General features: G+C 41.0%; 1 protein-coding gene and 1 pseudogene across 1 annotated transcript; both read right to left on the reverse strand.

The window, feature by feature from the left end:
• Positions 1–1,505: 1,505 nt before the first annotated feature.
• On the reverse strand, positions 1,506–2,971 carry LOC101715231 (olfactory receptor 2T34-like; annotated as a pseudogene).
• Positions 2,972–9,768: 6,797 nt separating this feature from the next.
• Positions 9,769–10,701, reverse strand: LOC101715588 (olfactory receptor 14A16). The gene has a single exon (XM_004870950.1). It carries the CDS (start codon positions 10,699–10,701, stop codon positions 9,769–9,771), a length of 933 nt encoding a protein of 310 aa, XP_004871007.1.
• Between the last annotated feature and the right edge of the window lie 7,860 nt (positions 10,702–18,561).

Here is an 18,561-nt window from a genome sequence, read left to right on the forward strand (position 1 = left end):
ACAGAGCGGTAAAAAGACAAATGGATATTCATTGAAAACAAAGAAAATAAAAGCCAATCAAAAGCTCATGAAATCTACACACTGATAATAAATGACTTCTCTAACAACCTCAATGATATAATCAGGAGAAAAATGCTGTTGATAATTGATAATGGTATCAGGTACCTATTTGAGCAGTTTTGCTCCTTCTTTTTAATTAACTACATCGATCTATAAAACTGATTCTAACCACCACTAGACAAGCTCCTCTTACTTTACAGGGGCTATGATTTTGCCCAAGTCAGTAGGATTTACTTCCAAATTCACACAAATTCTTTCATACACTGCAGGAAAAATTGTCCTTGGGAAACAGGAGTGTCCAGTTGTCATGCCATGTGGAGAAAGCCTGGCCTGCAGAAGATGTAGCAGGCAGGGTACACCTGGCTTCTGTCCTGTGACTGCATGTCAGGCAAGCCCAGCACTGTGAGCCACACGATCCTAAGAATCAACTCTGGGATCGACACCACCTTCTTGCATATCAGTCAGGGAGAAAGTGTTCTTCCCTAACCTGTCTCTTTACAGGAACACTGGTTGCATGGATTATTTTGTTCATGAACATAACAGTGCCCTGGTAGATCCACAGAAATTCCCTTAGTTGCATGAGACATAGCAGGGGACATAAATGCTAGTGACAAATCTAAAATCATAGTATTGGTTAATGCAGTATCAGAAAAACAAAAGTCAAAAAGTTAAGAGTTCCAAAATCCTTCCTTCCATTGTTCTCCAAGATTGCTGTTGTATTTAGTCTAAATAGAGTAGAGAATCATTTAGAATATGATTTCTAAATCCTATAGAAATTAAAAGGAAACCACTTTAATTTACATCTTGTGATTAGACAAATCCATTATCTTTTGAACTTTAATATTCATAAGCCTTTTACCCAGGTAGTTTTTATGGGCAAAATATTAAGAAGATTGATGTTTGTACCATAAACTTCACTTTCAATATTTCTAAAGCTTGTGTGCCCTTGTACTTCCTGAGGTACAAGATCAAACTCATTGGTGCAGGTATCATAGGTGAACAATGACTTACAGGATTTTACAAAGTGAAGAAACATCCAATATTCCTCTAGAGTTCTGGTAGGATCTGAAATTGTCACAGTGAGTCTCCTTCAGGATTTAGATCCACACCTATGTGTCACATTAAAATATTCAGTGAGCCCAACACTGGAAGAAGATAAGATCAAGGGCACTGTGTGTGTTTTGTGCTTAGGTCAGCTATTGGAACCCACTTAAAAAGTCTCTAAATAAAATATAGTGTGATAAATAGAATGCATAAGTCATGTGGAGGAGAAATTCTACATGCATGAGAAAGTGAAAATATGGCTGGGCTCCTGTCGGAGACCGAGATGCTGAAAGTAGATGAGGAGACAGATTGGGATGGAGGAGGGATGGAAGGAAGAAAAGATGGCCACTCCCAGGCTTTCCCTCTTACAGTCCTCCCGAGGCTCACCCTCTACTAAATCATTATGGTCCACAGGGCCCCGTGACTTCCTTGTTACAAAGGCTGCAGATGAGAGGGTCCTGCGCTGGTGCCATGATGGTGTAGAAGGCAGACGCCATTATGTCTGCTGGGCTGTGTGGTGGGAACTGGACAGGATACAGGCATAGACGGAAGCCCCACAGGAGAGCACCACCACGATTATGTGGGAGGAGCAGGTGGCAAAGGCTTCCTGCGGTCCTCGGCTGAGCTCCTCCTGTGGGAGAGGCACAGGATGAGGGTGGAAGAGTCTGAGATGACCAGGATGGGGACCAGGATCATGAGGACATAGCACAGAACAAGCTGTATGTAGAGGGAGCTGTCGAGCAGGAGAGCTTGCGCAAGGCAGGGAGCGAGCAGAAGCAGCTCAGGACTTTCCAGGACCTACTGCAGCGGAAGCTCATGGTGATGGGGTGAAGGGACCATGATGGTCAAGAGTTAAGTCAGAGTCATGTGATGGAAGAATGACCCTGACACATGCCTGTCCCGGAAAGCACTGGCCCCCTCCAGAGTACAGTAGACTTTGATACAGAATGAACCATCCTGAGAACAGAATTCAGCCCTGAACCCTAGCCGGGTCTGGGAAGTGGAAACATTGCCCTAAGTCACATGTGCACATTGGCACAGGGCCACATTTGTGTCACACGGTTTATAAGTAACAGCAGTGGCAGAGAGAGAGAGAGAGAGAGAGAGAGAGAGAGAGAGAGAGCTGCTGTGGTGAACTATGCTGCAAGTCGCGCCCCAGAAGGGAACCTCGTTGCAGCGAGTGTTGCTTCCCAATCTGGTGGTGTATTTTACCCTATGTTTGACTTTCTAATTCCCAGTGTTTCCTTGTCTTTTCCTTCATTCTATTAATCTATTTCAACACTTGGGTGGTGTGTAGTGGCTTTATTCAAATATTGAGCCTCAAAATCTGATTAAAGGTGCACCTCTGTAGGAGAATTTACCTTGTCAACTCACGGGGGTGATCAACAGACCATCAAACATCCCCAGGAACCAAGCCTCATTCTCTAGGAGCTGGCAGACCCTCTGGCTCATCAGCAGTGGGTAAAGGAGAGGTCTGCAAATGGCAGCATAGCAATCATAGGCCATGGTGCTCTGAAGAAAAAATTCTGCCCCAGCCAGGGTCAGGTGGAAGAACATCTGGATCCCACCACCCAGAGGGACTGTGTGGGCTCCAGTCACCTGGCCCGCAAGAGTCTTGGGCACCATCGCTGTGATGTACTTGAGATCCATGAGTGAGAGCTGGCTGATGAAGATGTCCATGGGGCTGTGGAGGCAGCGCTTTGTGTGGATCAGGAAGATGAGGAGGGCATTACCACCCAGGGCCATCAAGAAGAAAATGAGTATCACACTAGAGCAGGGGAGCATGTGTGGTGTCTACAAAGAGCCCCATGAGGGTGACATTAGTGCTTGGAGTTTGACTCTATGAAGTTAAATTCCCTGAGTACATGTCTGGCATATAATTTTCACCTGAGAGGAAACAATGAGTCATGATTTTATACCTATCTTGTGCATGAGACTCTATTTTTGGTGAAACATGGACTTTGTGCTGTTTTTCCAAACACTGGGCTAAACTGAGGTGGGATCATAGACTCAGATCTTGGAGAGTTCAGGCTGCACATTGGCCACAAGTGAGAGTGAAATACAGAGCAGACCTGGGAGGTGACCACCCACGGGCTCTGTGAAGAGACAGGCATTTGCACTCATTACCTCTTATTTATTTACCCCAAATTCAGAGTGTACAAAGACTTACAGATGGGATAGAAATATACATTAATTCTGTAAGAGAAGTTGAATTAATGTATTCACAAAATTTTAGACACAGTACCTCTTCAGGCTCAGTGATGGAAATCACTGTTGATGAAAATGATAGCATTAAAATTGTTCATAATATGAAAATCATAACTAAAGATTCCTGAAAACCTTATATCCCTTAAATACCTTCTATCTCTATTACAGTCCCTTCCATCACTACAAGTCTTCGGTCTCCCCAGCTGTTCCTTACACCATCTTGTTCTGTAAACAGAGTGGTCAGGATTGGAGCTGGGTGGGGTTGCAGCTGGCCCTGGAGCAAGGTGGAAGTGAGCAGGGCTGGTTGGACCCTTGTGAGCCACAGTGAGGTCCAAGGATTTCATTTAATTCTTTTGCAGACAAGTGATCTTAGCAGAAACTGCAGAAACACGAGTTGCAGATTCCCTAAATTCAAAGTTTGTATTTAGTCGAAAAATAACTTATGTATGTATTTTTCCTTTTGTTGATGCTATTTATTCCCTGAAATATTGCCACCAATGTCCATCCTTCCTGGCACAGTGAACAGTGAATGAATAAAGCTAAGGCACCAGGTGGAGAGGATGCATTAAAACTTCTGTGAAGCAGCACCCCTGCAGTCCATCTTAGGAATCCCTCTAGTCTTGCATCTCAGTTTACTTAGAAAATGAGTAAAGTCCTCCCTTTATAAATCCACAGATTTGCTCAGGAGCTGCTTTGCCCAAATACATCCATTTTAAAATTTATGGTCAAATGGCTTGAGTGTCACTTGACAAAATTGTACTAAAAATCTTTTACTCTAAGGGGAGATTTGTGTTCTAGATTACCAGGGTCAGGGGCACCAGTGTTTTAGTTACTTTTATATCCTTGCTGAGACAAAATACCTGAAACCCAATGTTAGAGGGGGAGGGGTTTAGTTGGCTTACAATTTATAGAGGTTTCAGTCGATAATCAGCTGGCTCCAAGGCAGGGATGGCAAACAGGCATCACAGAGGAGAAGCATGGTGCACACAAGGCAGCAAAAGTAACAAGAGGAACTTAACAGCATCTCACTGCCTCTTTTACTTTATTCAGACTACTTAGGGTGGGTAGCATTCACACCCTTCATCCTAATGTCCTTGAGCCTAACATTGCATAATGAATCAATTTCAGCTTCACACACTCTAGATCAAGCCTATGACCACATGAGGCTTTGGGGGAACCTCTAGACTCAAACCATTACATTCTGCCTCTGCACCCCCCAATGACTCATGTGACTCCTTCACACAAAGGCATTTAGTCCATCTGTAAGTGTTGCTGAAGTCTTAACAGTTTTAGCATTGCTAACAGTCCAAAGTCTCCCTGAGATGTAAGAAAAACTCTTAGCAGCAAGCCCCTGTACAAATGAAAAGAAAGATAAACACTTCCAACATTCAATGGCATAAGATAGACATTTTCATTCCAAAAGTTACAAACAGGGGGATACAAAGGAATGGAACCAAAGCAAGTCCAAATCCAGCAGCGCAAACATTAAGTCCTGAAGTTCCATGTGTAGCATCCAGGGCAGCCTGTGGCAAGTTGTGAACTACAAAGGCTTTGGTGCTCTGCCCCTGTAGCCCTCCCAGTAGTTGAGTCTCCCATTGTTTCTCTTGGAGCCAGATCCATTCCCTCTTTGAAGTTTTCCTCAGATGATCCACACTCCTGGATTCTCCAGACTTCTGGGATCACCATTGCATCTTTGGCTTCACACTCACAGCTTCTCATGCTGCCCTCTCAGAGACACATGGCCTGGCCTTCCAGGCCTTCTTCTAAAATCTGGGTGCAAGAATTCCTGACTCCACAGCTCTTTTATTCTGAATGGACCTAAAACCAGCACTACATGGATGTTGCCAAGGTCTGCTGCCAACTAGAGCAGTAGCCAGGCTTCGTTCTGTCCTGGCTGTAGAAGTGGAGCACCTGATTGCTGAGCACTCTGAAGCCAATCTAAAAGAGCAACTTCCCTAAGCAGCCACTTTGGACAACTTCCCTAGGCTGCCACCATTCTGGAACATGGTACTCTGGGGCTTCCTTCTCAAGGCAAAGTCTTTCACATTTGCCATTTTGAGGCTGCAAAGGGTAGAGTCCTGCTGCTTCTTCTGATGTCTTAGGGCCATCTTTTTCATTCTCTTTTTCCTTATCAGCAATCAAGGTCTCCTCTGCTCTATCTCTGCAATCCACAGCTTTACTGGAGCTTCCTTTCTGGCCAAACTCAAAACATTTTAAATCATTGTACTGGGGTCTTTTCTCTTGCTTCTCAACATAGATCTGGCTAAAAGTCCGCAATAGCATGCCATGTGACTAGATAGTCCAAACTCCTCCACACAGGTGTGGAGTCCTGCTTTGCTCACAATGTATGCACAGCCACAGGGTGACAGATGGCTGGGAGTCTGTGTTATGTCCCTGCACAGATCCCCATGAGGAAGGGAATCATTATGTACAGCACACATGTAGTAATAAAAATAAAAATTAAAAGTCAGTGAAATAATTTTTTAAAAAGAAAATTTGCAATTGAAAATTAGAACTGCTATCTTAGTACAATTTTAAAGTTGTCTTTGCAAAGTTAGATTAAAAACCTATTGTCTTTTATTTTCCTTTAACTCTTTATGTGTACCTCTAGCCTTCTTACATGGGATTACTGGTTTTTTAAATTTCTTATTCACAGAATGTTGGGATTTTTCTGTATATTAAATCCTATATGATACAGTACTTAATTTTCCCAATTTGTCTTGTCTTTTGTTGGTTTAATGGATTTTATGTCTCAGAAAAGTGTCTCTTTTCCAATGGGAGTAGCTGTCCCTGTATTCTCTGGTTTCTTCTTACTCTGAAGAGCCTCTGTACTCACTCTCTGCACCTGCAGTTACAGAGCTGCTCACTGAGAAGGAATTACTCCTCTTCAAAGAGCATAGTACCATGCAGCCTTCTTCCTATAAAAATTTTAACTGCTCAATTATTTCAAAGTTTTGAAAAATCAAAAAAAAAATTTGGTAAGGATGAGTGTGAACTGGAAATGCTTGCCCTTTTTCAAAATGATTTGAATGGAAACAACATCACTAAACATCAGGAACTTGTAGATTAAACCCACAATGAAATGCAACCTCTGAACAATGGAATAGCTACAGTAAGGTAATACAAACAACTTGTTGCAGACAGGGAGGAATTCATACTCACTGTTGTGAGAATGTAAATGAGTGCATTCATTATTGAAAACACTATAAAAATGAAAAGAGTGAAGATCCAGAAATTCCACTATCAGGTATATAGCCAAAAAACTTAAAATCACATATTGAAAACACCTGCTTTCCCATGTTTATTGCAATGCTATTCACAATATCTAGGATGTGGAGTCAACCTGAGTGGTGGACAAATGGATAAAGGAAAGGTGCACATGCACCACAGGTTGCTAGTCAGCCATAGTGAAGCATGATGTCCTATCATTTGCAACCACATCGATACACCTGTAAAATAATAACCAAATAAGCCAGGCATGGGGAGACATATACTCAATGATGTCAGTCATAGTGGAATCTAAAAATTTGATATAATGGAAATTGAGAATGGGATCATTTTCAATGTCCCACAGAAAACCCTCCTCTCACTTAGAGATCAGTGAACACTTACATAAATTTAAATATTTCCAAAATTTTCAAAAATACACAAACCAAATTAAATTCTTTACAGATTATTGTGATTTATGAAACTCTTTAAAAATAGTTTAGTATTGTTGACTTATGAAAGCTGGATATGTTTTCTGTGTTATTAGCATTAAGCATAATATGAGCATGGACTTTTATTCTATTTGGGTTTACTAATTAAACCAATGTTCTACCTATTGAATATTTAATATAGCAGTTTTAGAGTTCGCCTAAACATAAATGTATGAGTACATATGTATACAGTTTGAAAGGATTTTTGGAATCAATTGCTTCACTTATATGAAACAAAACATTAAGACAAAGCAAACAAACACAAAAAAGTATATTTAATATTTTAGCTTTATATTATTGTGGTACTTGCTTAGAAATGAATGTGCTGGAAAAATAGTGAATAACAATGTAATTTGAGATAATCACTCATTTATCTAAGTAGTAGATGCTTCTGAATCTTTCATTACCAAATATACATTTTAGTTTGACAATAATGCAAAAATAATTCAGTAAAAGCCTAGATATTAATGTCCAGATTGCAATGATGCTCTCTATATTGAATATTTTAAGATAAATTATACACAGAAAAAATATTGAATAAATTTGAGAGTCATCATTTTTATATTTCCTGTTATATTATCTTATAAAATTAACAAAAATGCAATTTTTGGTCATCCTGTGTTTAAATAATTAACCTGTAAGTAGTAAAAAGTTTAAGTTTGTCTGAAGTGTTACCCTACAGAAAAAGTATTGTCATAACAGAAAAAAATGTGTACAATTCCATATGTTACATTTGTATAGGTAAATATTAATATAAAATAAATTTTCAGAGATTGTGTGAGGTTTATAATATTTTGTTATTTTCCACATCACTCATGATCAGCCCCAGCACAGTTATATCAATAACAATTCCAGTTATTATTTAAAATGTTGTATGTATTGAAGTCAGCAAATGTTCTATCATAGGGTCTTTAACCATAATTCTTTTAAGCCTCTTTTCATCCACAAATGGATATCCTGATAGATATTCAGACAATTTCCTTTAATTTCACATATCAGCTATAAGTTAGAGTGCTTCATCTTTAGTAAAATATGATTATTTAGGGGACAAAAAAGATAAATTCCTTAGGAAGAACCACATAGGACTGTGTCTATTCACCCACCTGTTAAATGCTAACTACATGGCTGCTCTGTGCCACATACCAAGCTAGATGTGGAAGATGAACACAAAACACAAGAATCACAGTGGTATACAGAACCTTAGAGAAATAAATATCAAATTAGAACTACAGTGTTATAAAAAGAAGCAGTGGTGCTCAGGAGCCCATGATAGAGAATTAAACTAGTTTGGAACAACCGTAGGCAAAGGTAACCCCATTAACAAAACTGCCAGGTATGAAAACTGTTATTAAATCAGAAATGGCCAGCAATCTACACACAGTGTGGTTAGATGTGCAGCAGGTACAGTGGCCTGAACTCTTATTGGCTTCAACTTCACAGTCATGGTTGCTGGTGTGGTCTCTCTAAACACTGTAGATACGTGACAGCAGCCCTTGCCCTTCATGGCAGAGTTAAGTTCCTCTCTGTGTATTTGCCCAGCTTCTTTGCCTCTGTCTGCTAAGGCAATCCCCTTCTCTCTGCCTCCTTATTTTCATGACAAAGCTGTCAGTAGCTCCCTGTCTTAGACCACTCTCAGTTCTGTGGTTAGCACCATTGTAACTTTTCTACAGCCCATAATCTGTGCTGATTTGGCTTTTTCCTGCTTTCCCTCCACTTGCAGTTGTTCATCTTTCTTTTTCAGTTTCCATCCTCTCCGTCATTTAAAACAAAGCTTAGATACATCCTGCTGTAAACAATGTATAGTCTCTGTATGGTTAATCACATCTGTTGTAAGGCCATCTGTGTCCCTTGATTTCATCCCATGTACCCAAAAGCTTACTTTAGCATTTCCTTAAGGAGAAGTATTGATAAACAGTATAGATGAATTCTCTTGTCTCCATCTCTTTTCACTAGACTTTCAGGACACAAGCAGTTACAGAGATCAGCATGTAGTGGGTTTGGGAAACAAAGCAGAAGATAGAAGGACAGAGCTGTGTCGAGATTTTGCTTTCAGACTGCTAGTGATAGGAAACTAATTCAGTAATACCTCAGTTCATGAAAGTTTCTGTTTGCAAACAATTTGGTTCCCAAACAGAAGCATTCATCAAAATTTTGCTGCAGAGCATGAACTTCACATTGGGTATTGAACAGAACTGCAGCCATCTGCCCTGCATGAACATGTATCAGTCTCTTCCCTAGAATCCTGGAATGAATTGTTTGTGAATGAAGGTACCACTGTCTAACATAAACTTAGCTCTCTATGTTTGTATAATTGTATGGCATTTAGTATTGTCACATGGTTGGGTCTGTCACTTCTCTCCAGTTGCTTAAATATCATAATAGATTATACATGTCAGCTCACGTGACATTTCAGATCTCTCCTTTGCTAAGAGTGATCATGTGTTTGGTTTATCCAGGAGAGGCCAAGTCTGTCTCTGATGTCTCAGCATCCTTTTGCTCACAGCTTGGAGAGCAGAAGATCCCATTAGGATATGAGAAATAAGGTCAACACATATCTAGCTCATCACATGTGGACCCTACTGGCTTCAATACCCCCTTGATCAGACATGAAGCCCACTTCCCAGTCACACTGTAATAGGCAAGACCAGATTGTCATGAGAATTCTGAAAACATCCAACTTTTCCAGACAAAGGAACCTGACTGTTCAGAGAGCTGTGTTGGGGAATGAAAAGACCATGATGCATGAGGCAAAGCTCTTCTAATGTGCAGGGCAACACCAACTCTGCTGAAGTCTCCTCAGTGCCTTCTGCATGTCTTTGTTCCTCAGACTGTAGATGAGAGGATTCACAGTGGGAGGCACCACCATGTAGAAGACAGAAATTGGTAAATTAAAGGATGTTGGAGACTTGGGCAGGGGGTGTAAATAGGCAAAAAACACAGAAGACAGAAACAGAGTCACCACAACCAGGTGAGGCAGGCATGTGGAGAACACTTTGGAGCGGCCTTCTTGTGAGGGAATCTTCAGCACTGTGGAGAAGATGTGGAAGTAAGAAACATCAATGAACACAAAGCAGCCAATGTCCAACAGGAGGCTGAGCCCAATGACTACCAAGTCCCTGACATTATAGAAACAGGCAAGGGAGAGTAGCTGTGGGACATCACAGAAGAACTGGTGGACCTCAAGAGGTCCACACATGGGCACAGAGAATGTGGCAGCTGTGTGCAGAACTGCATTGAGACCTCCACTGGCCCATGAGTATGCTGCCGTCTGCTCACAGGCTTGGTGGCCCATGATGGTCCCATATCGGAGTGGGTGGCAGATGGCTACATAGCGGTCATAGGACATGACTGTGAGGAGAGCCACCTCTGTAGTGGCTAAGAGGATGAGGAAGAAAACCTGGGCCACACACACAAGGAAAGAAATGAGGTTGAGGTTCATCAGAGAGCTCTCAATGGACTTGGGCATGGTGATGGAAATGAGGCACAGGTCCAGGAAGGACAAATTCTTCAGGAAGAAGTACATAGGGCTGTGCAGGTGGGGGTCCTTGGTGGTGAGTGTGATGATGAGAAGATTGTCCAGCAGGGCCACCAGGTAAATCCCCAGGAAGAGCACAGCATGTAGGATCTGCAGCTCCCAGAGGTGAGAGAACCCGCTGAGGAAGAACATGGTCCCTGATGTGGCATTGTCCATTTCTCCAGTATGTTGCTCCAGTCTGTAAAAATAAGCAAGTGATGTGAGACTAGACCAAAAGTCCAGCCTGCACTCTTTTCTTCATTTCTCTTTCTCTGGCTCACATTTGCATCTTTCAGAAATTTGAGATCAGACGGAATGCCAGGAAGCCCCCATGGAGGCCACTTAACCAGGGCAGGCACCCAGCAGGTGAGACTGGGCAGGGCCTCCAGGCAGAATTTTGTGACTTAAGATTTTATCTAAATTGAGGTCTATAACCTGTAACTGACTCAACTGAATCATACATACATATATACATACATACATACTTTGTGTTAAAAGACATGCTGAGAAGAAAACGCATATTTTTAGAGCTAGGAGTCCTAAGTCCAGTTTTCAACTGACCTATTTATTAACTTTGTGACTTTGATTAAATTTTCTGAATAACAGTTTAATTAACTTGTAGTCAGTGCTTCATCATCTGTTGATTATTCCAGTTCAGCTGATGGGTTCATTTAAAATACTGTAGCCAACATGGCTGAAGGGTAGCTCATTGGTAGAGCTCCTGTTTGGCTTCTGGGAGCCCCTTGGTTTGATCCTCAGCACCTACAAGAATCTGCCTCCCAAAGGCATTTATCAAATATTCTACATCCTTCCTTAAGGCAGTGTCAGAGAAAACTGAAAAACTTTGAAAATGAACAAACAATAGAAAAAAGAAATTAGAGTAAAAATCATATATAGTTGCTTTTTTTTTCTTTGAACTATTTTACAATTCCATAAATTTTAGGAAACTGCTAAAAATGTAAATTATTTCAGTCAGAGAAATGCAAATGAGTTGAGTTTCCAGTTAATGCAATTCACTACTGGTAGGTACATTGACTTATTTCACATCTCTGTGTAATTTTCAGCTCTCTTCATCTGTCCTTATCCATGTGGTATTTTGTTTTGTTTCATTTTGTTTTGTTTGGTACAAGGTATCCAACTCAGGACCTTGCACTTGCCAGGCAAGCTTTGTGCAGCTGAGCTGAGCTACATATCTGGCCCTGCATATGGTACTTTGATTTCTCCTCTGAACCGTCTATGATATCTTGTGAGTTCCCTCATAATTACAGATTTAAACCCTTTGATTTGTGTATTTTCTCATTGATACTCAATATTTGTACATTTTTACATGTAGGAGTGTTATAAATCGACACATGTGTACAATATGCAGTGGTCAAATCAGGGTGCTTAACATTTGTATCTCCTCACAGTCTAATCATCTCTATTTCTTGGGATACGTTGGACTCTTTGAGTTATTTTGAAATACATTACGGTTTGTTGAAGTCTGTAGTCGACTTGCAAGGCACAAAGAGACAAATATCACCTCAGTTCCCACTTATTTGTTGGTCTTGTAGAGGAGGTGACTGGAATGGTGTTCCCCGGGGACCTGAGAGGGAAGAGGAGAGGAGAGTAGCTGCCTAAGTGTCATCAGAGCTCAGTCTAGTGTTCCACAGCCTGTGTTCATGCTGTGTTAGCATGAAAGCCAGGATCCCATCCTATTTCTAAAAATATTTATTCCCTAACATGAATAACAAATGCTGTCATCCCAGCTGAAGGTTTTGAGAAAACTCAGTAGATGTTGGAAAAATTAAACTAATTTCCCAGAGACAACAACACTGGAAAGCTATCAGATATTGTTTATGCTTTTGTTCCACTTATTTTATTTGCCTAAATATTATGTCTATTTAAAATGGACCATGTTGATTGCATAATGTAATCTTCAAATTCATTTTTGTATGTCAGGAACCTTAGAATTATCAATAGCCTCCCCAACTGTAGCAATGTCTCCTATCAGAAATGCTACTATGAATGATGTGCTTTTAGCAAAATCTAATTTATTGCTGGGGACAAGAAATTTTCCTTCTCTGTCAGAGCTGTCTGACTGGGTTCCTTTTCCCCCTCTGTTTTTCTAGACCTGAGCCTCCCCTGTCCTCATTCTTTTCAGTCTCTGAGTGTTATTTTATCAACTGCATGGGTGAGAATTGTAAATGTTCCTGTGTTTCTCCATGGAGTTGCTGTTTTCTCACTTATTTTACTATTTTGTCTCAGAGCAAGAAAGTTTCCCTCTTTCACAGGGTCCTAGTACAGGACTGTGCACTGGTAGCCCTTGTAGTTCACTGAAGCACAAACACTAATGTTCATATATATATATATATATATATATATATATATATATATATATATATATATATCACTCTGAGAGGATGACCTAGGAGGATCTCTCCCTGAGACCAAGCCAAATAGATTGGTGTTTTTCACAGATATTTCAATCTTGGTTCTGTAACTATTAGCACAGTGACTATAACTAATATTTTCCTGAACTGTGATGTTGATTTTACAAGCTCAGCTTTTTGTGTTGTTCTTGATAAATCTCCAGTGTCCATAGATTTTCTCTATAAATTTCCCCTCTCTTTCTTGCTCTTTGACTTTCATGTTCATAACTGCACAGAAATTCATCTAAAATGCTGAGGTTGATTTTGTGAAAGGATACCCATTCTGTGGGAAAACACCAGAGCTCATATTCTACTAGATGTGGTTAGCTACAACTACACAGAAATTAAAATACAATGTGGTCTTGTGTGGCACAGGGCATATTACTACTTTTAAAAATAAGCAAACACCAGCTCTTCAGAATTAATTCCAGTGGTCACAGTGTTTGACAGTGCTCCCTCACCTCCTACAGCACTTTCTCCTGGACTTCTGCTTGGCTTGGTATTGCACGGTTCTCCCTGTACATAAACTTCATGCTTCTTGAAAGAGCTTTCTACATATGGTGGCTTACAATTCACCTTTATCCTCCCACAATCTACCCCATACTTCCTGTCAAAGAAACAACTACCAGCAAACCTAAAGCAAAGCATTCAGCTCATGGCTCCTGCAATCCAAAGTGGGCCAAGCCTTTTCTCTCTCCCTGTTAAGGACCCTCCTTGAGATCTACAAGAAATAGCTGTTTTCCACTAAGATCACCACTCAGCAGAAATGGTGGTCCTCAAAGTGTGACCCTGGGCTCTGCACCACTGCCATTGCATGAGAACTTGGTGGAAACACAGTGTAGACCCTGCCCAACCTCAGACCTGAAGAATCAGAACCTGGGAGAGGGGCTCAGAGTGACATGCTCCAAGACCCCTGCTCCATGATCATGGTGGTGTCTCCACTCGATTAGGGCAGATCCCAATAGAGAGAAGGAAAAGGATGGAAGGAGACATAGAGTGGACAAGAAGATCAATGTCTAACAATAGGAAAGGGGTCCAAGAGAGCAAGGGAGAGGGGTGAGAGGGAGTGGAAGGAGAAATAGGTAGAATAAAGATGCCCCATGGACAGGAAGCTAGTAACCCCCAAGAATGTAAACAACATGTGCCATAGCACGAGCTAGGATTAGTAATATCAACAAGAATGAAAATGGGGAGAAGGGAATTAGAGGAGGGAAGGGGGATAAAAAACAATCATGTATTATGTGCTTGAACCATGTCCCCAGGAGAATTCCAAAATGCATGCATGTACTGCACACATGGACTAAGAAAATTAAAATTTTTTTAATATTAGCTTTTGAACAAAGATCCTGATGCCCAGTGGATCTGAAAACCACAGCACAGAACAGTATGGTTCCTCAGGTTTCTGTCTCTTAGTGGAAACGTTTTGCGTTTTGTGCTAAAATCCCCCCTCCCGCCAACATGTTCTTTTTTGCTTTTCTTCAATTCTATCTCCTAGTTCTATTCTGGAATTTCCAGCTTTCACAGTAAATTCTCAAGAAGAACTCCACATTTCTCCATAGGCAGTTGCTCACCTCAGAATGCCTATTCTCCATTTATGTTGTAATTTCTTAACTAATGATAATACAATCATTTCCTGTCAGGTACTCCTGAAAACATGCAATTATGCACAACTATTTAATATGCAAGATGGTGTCTATTACACCAAATGTGGGCAGACACCAAGTACATCATGGTCCTCAGGGAAACAAAGTGGGTTTAATGTAGAAATGTGGGACATGCCAAGACAGACATTGGGAAGGTGGCTCTGTTTAGGAAAGGAACAGCATACCTTCTAGGGAGCCGGTAAACACAGCAGGCCCTGTGCTCCCTCTGCAGCTGGAGTATGCAAATGGGTGGAATTTTGGGTAAGGGACTTGGAGAGATGAGTCCAGGCTGGGAGGTCTCATTTTCCTGTGTTCCCATCAGGGCTCAGTAGGGTTGCATGTGAAGGTGGCCTAGCACCTAACTCTTCTTCATATGGAATAAGTTTGTCAAGGTGGGTATATTCCAGGTGGAGAAAACAGTTAGGGTTTTCTTTTCAATAGTATATTCAGAGTTATTAAAAATAGTCTGTAATAAATACTTACACAATAGACATGAAAAGGAAAGGGAAAGCACTAAATGATTTCAGGAGAGAGCAGGTAAAGGGAAGGACTGAGCATATTTCTGAATAGTGGGAGTGGAGGGAGATTACAATGCACTGCAGTTTGTGAAGCTTGGTAATAAATACACCACCTCCACTGTGCACCAGGATAGGGTGAACTCAGCTCCACTTTGCCCTCTTTCCTCTGCCTCTTTCCCACCATGATCCTCCTGTCCAGATGTGCTCATGCTCCAGAGCAGCAGAATCACTTCTCTGATTAGAGACTTGGGTGAGTAAGACTGCAAGAGTCCTCACCTCCATGAAAATGAAGCAAGTGCCTCATTATGAAGCAGGTGCCTCATGTCTCACCATAAAATAGCTTGTACATACTCCTCATAATAACAATAGCAACACCGTGTCATCAGTGCTAGGAAAGTCCTTGTGTTACTGATGTGCAACAGTAAGTGTTGGGCAGGGGAGGCGATGCTCCTTTGTCCCTGAAACACCAGCAGATTTCACACAGCGAGCTCATCCTGGGACAGCCAGGGAAGGCCAAGTCCAGCTGCACAGGGGGAGCTGAGGTACACCCTTTGCTATCTGTCACCAAGCCAGCATTTGGGTTAAGGTTTTCCTGAATCCACTATTTTTGCCCTCCCTTTCTTTCAGTACTGATGACTGAACCCAGAACTTTTTACTGAGCTATATCACAACCCTTTTAAGGACTAGCTAAGCTGCTAAGTTGTCCAGGGTGGGCTTGAACTTGTGATCCTCCTGCCTCTGCCTCCCAGAGTGTGGAGATTACAAGCATGAATCACTGAGAAGTCACATTTGCTGGTCACCTGAGAGGAGTTGTGTGGAGAAGTTTATGAACAACACAGCCCCAACTCTAGTCTTCAAAAGAGGTTGCTCTTAGGCATTAGGCAGGCTGGTCCACACCAGGTGTGGTTCAGTTTCAGAAATGTAGTTTTGAGAATGAGTGTTCCTGAGCAATGACCTGCACCAGCCACACTGCGAGCTGTCCCCAGTGCCCTTTGCTGTAACTCTCCAAGTTGCTGAAGGAGGCCCTGTATTCCAACTCTACAGCAGGAGGATTCCTGAGGAGGGAATCAGCTCTAGTTTACACAGGGCAGGACTGGGATGGGGATACCGGTGTCCTGGCCCCATCCCACACTTGACAGGAGCAGCCTAGTGCAGTGCCTAGGACTCAGGCCAGCTGTGTTGAGTGTGCACTGCCAGGAGGTGGTGCTGATGAGGATGAGGAGAGAATATAAAGTCTTAATACCCTGGCTCTGTCCTACACTCCCCTGCCACCTCTGAGCTCTGAAGCTGACCTCTTAACCACAGCATAAAGACAAGACTGAAAAGGACACTTACAGAAGTGAGGCTGGCAGAGAGGATGTACAGAGGGAAGCAGGAGGAGACACAGTTTGAGGTAGGAGTTTAAACTTCCTTGGAGTTGTTCAGCTGGGGAGCAGGAGCGTGCCCCACTCTGTCTGCAGCAGAACACTGAGCACCATGGGCAACTGCCTGGGCTTCCTGGGGTTTAAGTGATTTTCCTTGGGTTGGGCAGCAGATGCCCTGGGAATAAAACCAAATTAACCACATATTGTCCTTGGGAAGAAAGGGACTTCTCATGAGACACCTCATTACTGAGAGTGGCTAGGAGTTCTCAGAAGAAATCATTCCAGGTTTGCCCTGGGTCCCCACTGCTCAGCACTGGAGTAAGAGAATCAAAGTGTCTCTTTACTCTGAAGAATGAGAAACTAGAGACACTTATGGCTAAATGGATGCACATGGAGGCCATACTCTTAAGTGAAATAAATAGAACACATATATGTAAATATTGCACAGTTTCTCTGGTGTAAGAAACTGAAAGTGTAAATTAGGATCACAATGCATAATAATGTGAAATATGAAGAAAAGGTCCAAAGGGAAAGGGGAAGTGGGAGGGGTTGGTGAAAAGAAAGAAGGGGATGGAATTAATATGAGAAAATGAAAAAATGGAAACAGTCTTTGTAAATAGGGAAAGGTGGAGGGGTTGAAGGGATGACAGGGGAATAGGGAAAAATAAGAATGAAGATAGATTATGTAAAGGTACAGATTTCCAAAGATGAATGTCATTTTATTGTATACCTAAATTGTACCAATAAAATTAGTAAAAAGAGAAGTGTATGAACAATTTTTGTTGTTTCAAATGAGATATAGATTATAAACTTTTCACTAGTATTTATTGATTTGCATTGCTGTATTTAGGCTTTCCATGCATTAGGAAACAGACCATGAAAATATTATGCTTCTTTACTATAAAAGTATTTATTAAAAAGTTTGGCTTTTATTTTTATCTTTTGTGATTCTATTTTCCCATGAGGTTTTATTTAAGCTACTCAACTTGCCAATTTCTTTCTTTATGACAGCTGACTTTGAGATTTTGTTTGGAAAGATTTCTTTCCCTCTGACATTGTTTTAAATCATACTCTCCAATTTCCATTAGACTCAGCTAAGAATTTTTTAAACCACATACTTTTATTTTTCCTCCACTATGGAGAACTTTTAGTTTCTACCTTTTATTCTCAGAGCATCATTGGTCAGCTGTTATCTCCTCTATTTCTATGGCATTAACTAGTAATGCACTAATCTGTTGTGGACTTGCTTTTCCACTAGATGCTACACAGTTGTGAATTACATACATATGCACACAGATCCTATGGTTTGGTATGTAACAAGGACATACTGACAGTGATTGAATTATCCTATTACAATGTTACTTAAGTTTTCTGTTCATCTCAGGTTTTTCCTTTCTTTCATTTTTAAAGCTTCTGTTTTATTCACACATATTATCATTTTTATTTATATATTAATGGGTTCATTTTAGGTATATAATACATTTACATTTATCACTGGGTGTTTGTACCTGAACATGATGTATCTTAGTTCTTATTTTTTCCCCATTACCTATGCGGCCTTCATGCCCACCACCCTTCCCTATTTACATGGACTTTGTTTCCTTTTTTTTTTTCCTCATAATTTTTCCTTTCCTTTCATCCCTTTCCCCTTCCCCTCCCACTACCCCTCCACCTTGGGACCTTTTCCTATTTCAAATTATCAATTATTCATTTTAATCATTTTCATCCTTATTTACACTTTCAGTTTCTCACACTAGAGATACTATTCAGTATTTACACGTGTGTCCTATTTATTTCACTTAAGAGGATGGCCTCAATATGCATCCATTTAGCTATAAATGACTCTAGTTTCTCATTCTTTACGGCTGAGTAGACTCCATTTTATAAAAAAAACCCCACATCTTCTTTATCCAGTTTCCAGTCGATGGGCACTTGGGCTATTTCCAAACCTTAGCTATTACAAACTGTGCCGCTATAAGCATAGGTGCACATATATTTCTGTGGTATGATTCTTTTAATTCTTTCGGGAAGATACCCAGTAGGGGAATAGCTGGGTCAAATGAGACCTCTAGAACTAGTTCTTTGAGGTATCTCCATATGG

Source organism: Heterocephalus glaber, unplaced genomic scaffold (assembly GCF_053883595.1).
Source record: "Heterocephalus glaber isolate CG9 unplaced genomic scaffold, H.glaber_assembly_v1.0 deba00001461, whole genome shotgun sequence".
NCBI classification, from domain to species: Eukaryota; Metazoa; Chordata; class Mammalia; order Rodentia; family Bathyergidae; genus Heterocephalus; species Heterocephalus glaber.

Excerpts from the sequence above, each read along its gene's own strand:
- LOC101715588 (XM_004870950.1), bottom strand. The coding sequence starts at position 10,701 with ATGGACAATGCCACATCAGGGACCATGTTCTTCCTCAGCGGGTTCTCT.